The 7,775-nt window shown below is 38.2% G+C and overlaps 1 protein-coding gene across 1 annotated transcript; it reads left to right on the forward strand.

Annotated features, from left to right (window-relative positions):
- The first annotated feature begins 1,465 nt into the window (after nucleotides 1-1,465).
- Nucleotides 1,466-4,027, forward strand: LOC136222487 (dnaJ protein homolog ANJ1). Its single transcript, XM_066010263.1, has 6 exons — nucleotides 1,466-1,825; nucleotides 2,392-2,557; nucleotides 2,648-2,786; nucleotides 2,906-3,182; nucleotides 3,265-3,463; nucleotides 3,557-4,027. The coding sequence occupies exons 1-6, from the start codon at nucleotides 1,676-1,678 to the stop codon at nucleotides 3,874-3,876; spliced, it is 1,251 nt and encodes a 416-aa protein (XP_065866335.1). The 5' UTR covers nucleotides 1,466-1,675; the 3' UTR covers nucleotides 3,877-4,027.
- Nucleotides 4,028-7,775: the final 3,748 nt, after the last annotated feature.

The following is a 7,775-nucleotide window of genomic DNA, read 5'->3' on the forward strand; positions in this document are numbered from 1 at the left end:
ATCACGTCATGGAACACTTTGACCCGTCAATCGCAGATCATCGGCGTCGGCAGCCTGATCAAGCAGGTCCATCACGACTAATCCCGCAGGTATTAACCAGACTTTCCTTTGCCAATTCTGTTCCCTCTCCGAAATGGAAGCCCCCAGCGTTAGGTTCAATTAAATGTAATGTTGACAGGGCGTTGTTCATGGAGGAGGGGTGTTGTGGGATGGGAGCAGTGATCAGGGATGCAATGTGAGCATTTTTATTTTGTAGCAGCAGCTGTGTCACAGGCTCTAAGGAGCCTCGAGTAGTCGAGGCATTAGCATTAAGAACTAGTATGATTTGGTTGATGGCTTTTACACACATGTTGAATTTGAGTCTGATGTGAAAGTAGTTGTGGATACAATTCTGTCAAGCAAAAGAGACATCTCGGAGTTTGGATCTCTAATTCATGTTGTCGATTTATTCTAGGATCCAATCCCGATTTTAAATTGTCATTTATTCCTCATTTAGCGAATAGGGCTGCTCATTTGGTAGCTAAGCAGGCCTATTCCTATGCTAGCGATTTTGTATCTTCCAAAGTGTCGGAATGGTTGTTAAACACTATTATTGAGGATGCGAATCCTATTGTTATATGAGATTTCTGATTTTTGGGTTAAGAAAAACTAATTTGACAAGAAAATGTTTAATTAATGAGTTTAAAAATAAATAGTTAAAGATTGAAGTTAAATTAAAATTGTATAAAACATAAAGAGACTAATTTTGACATTTTTCTTTAAAATTTTAAAACCCACCCAACACCACCTATTCAAGAGCTTCAATTTACATAGAAAACTGAAACCGGTACTCTACCTACGGGTTTTAGTTGATTTAAAAAAAAATTAATTATGAAACTGATAATTATCTACCGGTTTCTTTATAAAATGAAACCGATAGAAAAACTATCGGTTTCGCACTTAGCAGAATATGCTAAACTAGAACTGTTATGAGGAATAAATTTTCATAAGGACCCCAACAACAACAACAACAACAAAACCTTAGTCAGGAAATGATTGGGGTCAGCTAACATGAACCATCATATAAAACCCTGAAATCAAATCATGTCGGCGACATAAATTCTCTCACTCCACTCACTTCTATCTGCTACCATATTTTTCTCAATACTTAATAAACTCATATTACTCTCGGTCACCTTCTTCCAAGTTTGCTTAGATCTTCTTCTATCCCTCATCATTTTATCTTTTTTGTCATTTTTCAGTCCTCCTAACTGACGCATCAAGCGCTCTTCGTTTTATACAACGACAACCACCTTTATATAAAATCCGTAAAATCCGTTAGAATTGTTATGTTTTTCTTAATTGAAGCAGGAACGGAGTACTTTCAAGGAAGCATCTAGAAGACGAAGACCAACCAATAATCTTTGAGATCAATCCGACGGTCCAGCACCCAGAAAGAGAGAGAGAGCATTCTAGACTCTTCTTTTCTCATCAAACCAAAGCACTCGATCTACAAGCAACACGAGCCAACCCCTCCACACAACCCCATATATAAAAGTCACCTCTTGCTTTCCAATTCAGGCAATAAAAGAATATCTCTTCTCATTTCCTACTTGTTTGCAATTAATTTCGCAGATAGCATCCGTGTATTTCTGGTTTTCTGTCGATCCGATTTTGCATTTGAAACTAGAAAAAGATGTTTGGGAGAGCCCATAAGAAGAGTGATAATACTAAGTATTATGAAATATTGGGTGTGTCGAAGAATGCTACGCCCGAGGATTTGAAGAAGGCATACAAGAAAGCCGCCATCAAAAACCATCCTGACAAGGGAGGCGATCCTGAGAAGGTATTTTATGTTTTGAATATTTTTAGTTAAGAATCTATGATCTATATGGATTTACTTTTATGTGCATCTATGGACGCTTTGTCTTCTTTAACGACAATACTTATGTTATTTATTCCAAATTAGCGATTAAACCTATACATTTTCTGTAAAATTGTATACGAGGAAATTGACTATGGGGAGAATTGAATGTGAATTTATGTGGATATTTCAATTCTTGAAAATTTTCCTAAACTTTTGACAGGATTTGATTTGTCTTCCTGTTGTCCGAATGTTGAGGATGAATAAATAAAGGAAATAAGTGATATGTCAATAGATTAGTCTGGTTCAGCTAAGATAGTTTAGTTTGATGTGTTTAACACTCTTTTTTGGGAGGGAGGTCTAGTGATAAACTTATGTTTGAGAAGATGGTCTTGTATTATAAATGGTTAATAAGGTTTAAGGTTAATACTCGGTGTTAAAGGAGGGTTAAACGCCCCCATCCAAATGAAGCTTAAGTGGAGAGGTTTATGGTACGATTGAAGGAAAAAAAAAAAGGTCAAGGTTAAATTGTTGGATTATTATTGCAGTTTAAAGAGCTGGCTCAGGCTTATGAGGTGTTGAGTGATCCTGAGAAACGTGAGATTTACGATCAATACGGAGAAGATGCACTTAAAGAAGGAATGGGCGGAGGGAGCGGCGGCCATAACCCATTTGATATTTTTGAATCCTTCTTTGGTGGGAGTCCTTTTGGGGGTAAGGAAATAGATTATTTCATCTTCTATTTTTACCAGTGATGTTTTCTGGTGCATAAATAACGACAGTTACCTTTTTAACTCTGTGTAGGTGGAAGTAGCAGAGGAAGAAGGCAGAGAAGGGGAGAGGATGTGGTTCATCCATTAAAGGTCTCGATGGAGGATCTGTACCTTGGCACAACCAAAAAGCTTTCCCTATCTCGAAATGTCATTTGCTCAAAGTGCACTGGGTGAGTTATTACAGCCATCTCATCTCTTATGTTCTTTATTTCATATTCAATTGTGATGATCTTACTGGCAAGAGGTTTATTTATTTATTATTTTTTTTTTATATAATGCATGAATGCAGAAAGGGGTCAAAGTCTGGAGCTTCAATGAAGTGTGCTGGGTGCCAGGGTACAGGGATGAAGGTCTCCATAAGGCAGCTCGGCCCATCAATGATTCAGCAGATGCAACATGCCTGCAATGAGTGCAAGGGAACTGGCGAGTCGATTAACGAGAAAGATAGATGCACACAGTGCAAGGGAGAGAAGGTTGTTCCAGAGAAGAAGGTGCTGGAAGTAATAGTGGAGAAGGGAATGCATCATGGTCAGAAAATTACATTCCCGGGTGAAGCTGATGAAGCTGTATGTTGTGCATTACTTTTTAAATCTGAATGTCTTAGTATCGGTATGTGGAATTAATGGATTTTTATTTGGTATGTTGCAGCCTGATACGATTACCGGAGATATAGTTTTTGTCCTCCAGCAAAAGGATCATCCAAAATTCAAGAGAAAGGGGGATGATCTTGTTGTGGAGCATAATCTGTCTCTAACAGAAGCTCTTTGCGGCTTCCACTTTGTATTGACACACTTGGATGGAAGACAGCTTCTTATCAAATCAAACCCTGGAGAAGTTGTGAAGCCTGGTAATTGAACTACACATACTATACTACCCATTTCATTTCAGTTAAGCCTATTTGTTGTTGGATAAACTTCAGAAACATTTTTAACTTCTGCAGATTCGTTCAAGGGAATAAATGATGAGGGGATGCCATTGTACCAAAGGCCATTCATGAAGGGGAAGCTATACATTCATTTTAATGTAGAATTCCCTGACTCTTTGAGTCCAGACCAGGTTAAGGCACTCGAGGCAATTTTACCTGGTAGGCCGTCGAGTCAGTTGACAGACATGGAGCTGGACGAGTGTGAGGAAACTACTCTCCATGATGTTAATATGGAGGAAGAGATGAGAAGGAAGCAGCAAGCTCAGCAGGAGGCATATGACGATGATGATGAAATGCCTAGTGGCGCACAGAGGGTTCAGTGTGCTCAGCAGTGATTCAATTGCATGTAATAGTCTGTCTACCAATCTGGGGCTGGTACACTTAACTTTGAACTAGATATATAAGTAGTAGTAAAACCAACATGACCGAATGCTATGTTTGTATGGGTAATGCTAATATATCATCTTATTGTGTTGCCTTGGAGTATCCTTGTCTTTATCTAGTTAGATATAAAAAATTCAGGAACCTCATTTAAAGAAAATAAGATTTATTGACAGAAAGCACGTATACTCATGCAAAAAGTGAATGTGTATACAGCCCTTAAGGAAAAGGATTGATTGTGATATTTGCTAGCTTATTTAAGTTTTGTCAGTTAATTCCGTTATGTTTGTTATTGCTTCTATTGTTGTTTATTAGGTGAATGTTAAATGTTCGTTCTAGAATTTCAAGTCTAGAGCAGATGATTAGCAAGTTTTTCAAAATCATGATCAAACGCATTCTACCCCTAATATTAACAAGGATAAGACAACTTTTTAGTTTGGAATCAACCCATATAAAGTCATTCTGGGCACATTCCAAATGGCCTTCCTCAATCAGGATCAAACTTTCGAAAGGGGTATTGTAGAAAATTGGTCAAATGCTTTCAATTGGTCAAATACTTTGAAAGCATTTGAAGTTGCTCCTGATAAAAAAAAGGTTGATTTAGGACTTGTATTTGGAAGGTGTTAGGGGTTAAATATTTTTAATTTTTATGTATTCAGAATTTCCTATTAAAATTTTAGACTAAGATGAGACAAGAACAATTCGTAATTGAAGAAGTACAACTGCAAAATAGAATTGAAATTGTTTGTTATTTATTAGATGAGCAAGGAAGTGGATGAGTGGATATCATGGCTTAGTGGGTATCATGGGTTAGTGGAACATGCTATAACGGCTCTAACTCCTCTTCCTATCTCTGCTCTTTCATTCCCTTCTGGCCGCTTAATCTCCTGCTGCCCCCCACTCTGATGTATCCTACTGCTGACTTGGGTTCTGCCTCTGATATCTTTCTTCATTGAATTTGGAAGCTCAATCGGAGACTGTGGTAGTTTAGATAGTTGAATAGGATGCTGTCCCCTAAGAGGCTGGTGCCACGGAGTCTGCCACACCTTTAAGGCATAAGCCATGTCTTCTTTCCCGACCGAGAAGGTAATGAATGGATGGGTAGCACGGATAAGTAAGTGCTAACAAGAAGATAAGTAAGTGCTAACAAGAAGAAAGGCTTGCCCAGTACACATACATACCAGTTAGTAGAGGGGTAGATAAGGGTTCTTTATTCCTTCTCCTCCGACTAGCTATTCCGAAAAAGTATCTAAGCTATTCTGCCTATAAATAGGAGCTTTGCCTTCATTTCAAAGACAACCAATATAAACAATGTTAATGATCAATAAACCTTAGATAGCCAATAAAACCGAGCTCCCTTCAAATTCCAGTAGCCATGTTTTATGCAATTTTTAAGTTTCTGAGTTTCAATTTTTCGTTTTCAAACAATTTTTGAATCATTCCCTTTATTTATTCATTCGTACTTATTCAAAAGTCCATTCTTTTTAGGACTTAAAACTTCTGTTTTTGCTCAACAATGTCAATAGACCTTTTTACTCCGGCAAACACCATTTTCACCATTCAAGCCCGTCCTAAATCGGTAATTTTGAGTGCAATTCAACTAAATACATGTTTGGTTGAGCAATAGCATCATTTTTATTCTGGATTCCTTACTTTAGCTGCCCCATCTTGATTCCATGATTAATCTTATTTCAGTCTTGGCTTGCAGTCCCACTATAGCAGATAGCTTCAACATCGATGGTTCAATGTCAAAACGAAAATACGAGTTTGTTTAAATTTTCTTATAATTTCTGTTTATATTTTATCATATTCAATTTCGTACAATTCGTATTTATTTAAAAGGTTTGAGATAGAACGTTTATCCTGGTGATAAATTGTTTTGGTTTGTAATCGCTTCCATTACTTTTCAAATTGTAACAAAAAAAAATCATATATATATGGAGAAAAATTAAAAAAACTTCTTTGTGTGTTATCGTTGTTAATTCTCGATCCAACAAATGATTTATTCTGGTTAAGCTTGCTTTTAGTGCAATTAAGAACCTGTTTCTCCTACGATTATGTTGGAACTAATTGAGGAGAGATAAAGGTGGAACGGTGCTCAGTAGAGAAAGAGTCTGAAAGTACGGCGTGACAAGAGCAAACCACGAGAAGCTAGAGCAGAATGGCCAAAGCATCAATGTGGCAGAAAATTAAGGGGGAGATAGTAAAAAAAAACCCCACGATGAGTTATGGAAAGGGATGAACGACCACGAAAACAGGAGACACGATGAGCATCAACATGGGCAGTTAGAGATTGCATTAAGGGCCAAATAGATCCGACAAAGAAACAACCAGGGAACTCATTGCACGAGGGAACTAACTGAGAAACGTGGGTAGTAGGAGCAAAACGTGGGGCGTGGCAGTTATTAGCTCCAACAGACGAAGTATTTAAAGCAAGAAAAAGAAGAAGGAAAAAGGATCCAACTCAAACCAATTCAACAAATGAAATCAAAATCAAACTCAATCCTAATGGAATTCAAACAATTCTCAAGTTATGGACTCTAGTTATTCTACATCCTTAGTTTATTCATTTTGATCAACTTTCAACTTGTAAGTTCTAGCTCTAGTCTTCCAATTATGTCAACAATCAATCTTATTCAATTCAATGCAAGCAACTTCAACTTCAATTCTTTCTTTTAGCATGATTTTAGTGTAGTCATAATCAGTCTTCTAGATTCCGCTACGAACTTTATGCTCTTTTTGTGTCCTTTAAGTCTTTTACACTATTGGTGTAGTTTTAGATAAAGTTACTGGCACGCTCGTAATCTGATCCAATCCACCCAAAAAAGATGCTAACCAATTTGGCACGCTCGATGGAACATTGCTGAAATGCCGCCTAGAAAGAATTCAAAGGAGAATATTGTTGCGTCCGTTGATGCAGATGTGATGTATGGAAGTACAAGACAGGAAGAATTTCTTGTAGAGGTTACTGATGAGACAGAGGCAACATTCCCAGAATAAGAAGACCATTCGCCCAAACAAAACAAGGGAAAGCGTTGTGCATATCCCTAAAGTATGATCATCCTTGGCTGTTGTGAGCGCTTTGCACAATCTGTAGAAATCCATACACCACATGACCAAGATGATGATGGAGAGTTTTTCACAGAAGCAGGTTGCAGAAACCCCAGTAGGAACCAGGAAGATTCAAGTGGAGACAAACAAGGTTCCTTTTCCTGCTAAAGGAAAAAAAGATGTGATAATCTTAGAGGAAGCTAAGGGCAACCAGAGAAGTATCAAATACCACCACTGAGAGAAGATTGTGGCCAGAAAGGTACAAGTAGTGGAGGAAAAAATCACGTTGGAGCTAGAGTTAGCCAAACTGTCACACCAGCTGCTCATCTCCAAGTGCATACCGATGTACAAACTAGGCCTCAGTTTTACAACCGGGATGATGACATGCCCCAAGACTCAGGGAGCATGAGGTTTCGAGGAGGTGGAAGGAGCCCGTGTGGAGCTTCTTTTGGTCCCCAATTTAGCACGCATCAGAACCAAGCAGGAAATCCTGCTACGAACATGGAGATAGTAAGAGACATGGTTCAAGAACTTTATGGCCTTGGACGACAAGTGGGGAGGTCCGAATTTCACAAACCATACCTAGTGGCCATAGATCGAGAGAATCCTTATCCAAGAGGATATCGAATCCCTGACTTTACTCTTTTTTCTGTAGAAGAAGGGCAATCTACGTTGGAGCGTGTGGGCAAGATTCATTATCCAATGTCGAGAGTTAGCTAACCTTTTTAACTTTGACTACTTCAAGTTAAGACTATTTCCTAATTTTCTCACTGGGTTGACTTTCACTTGGTTTTACTCACTC

Source organism: Euphorbia lathyris, chromosome 3 (genome assembly GCF_963576675.1).
Source record: "Euphorbia lathyris chromosome 3, ddEupLath1.1, whole genome shotgun sequence".
NCBI classification, from domain to species: domain Eukaryota; kingdom Viridiplantae; phylum Streptophyta; class Magnoliopsida; order Malpighiales; family Euphorbiaceae; genus Euphorbia; species Euphorbia lathyris.

Excerpts from the sequence above, each read along its gene's own strand:
- LOC136222487 (XM_066010263.1), top strand. The coding sequence starts at position 1,676 with ATGTTTGGGAGAGCCCATAAGAAGAGTGATAATACTAAGTATTATGAA. Across the intron at positions 1,826-2,391 it reads AGGGAGGCGATCCTGAGAAG|TTTAAAGAGCTGGCTCAGGC; the intron begins GTATTTTATGTT and ends TTATTATTGCAG. Across the intron at positions 2,787-2,905 it reads ATTTGCTCAAAGTGCACTGG|AAAGGGGTCAAAGTCTGGAG; the intron begins GTGAGTTATTAC and ends GCATGAATGCAG.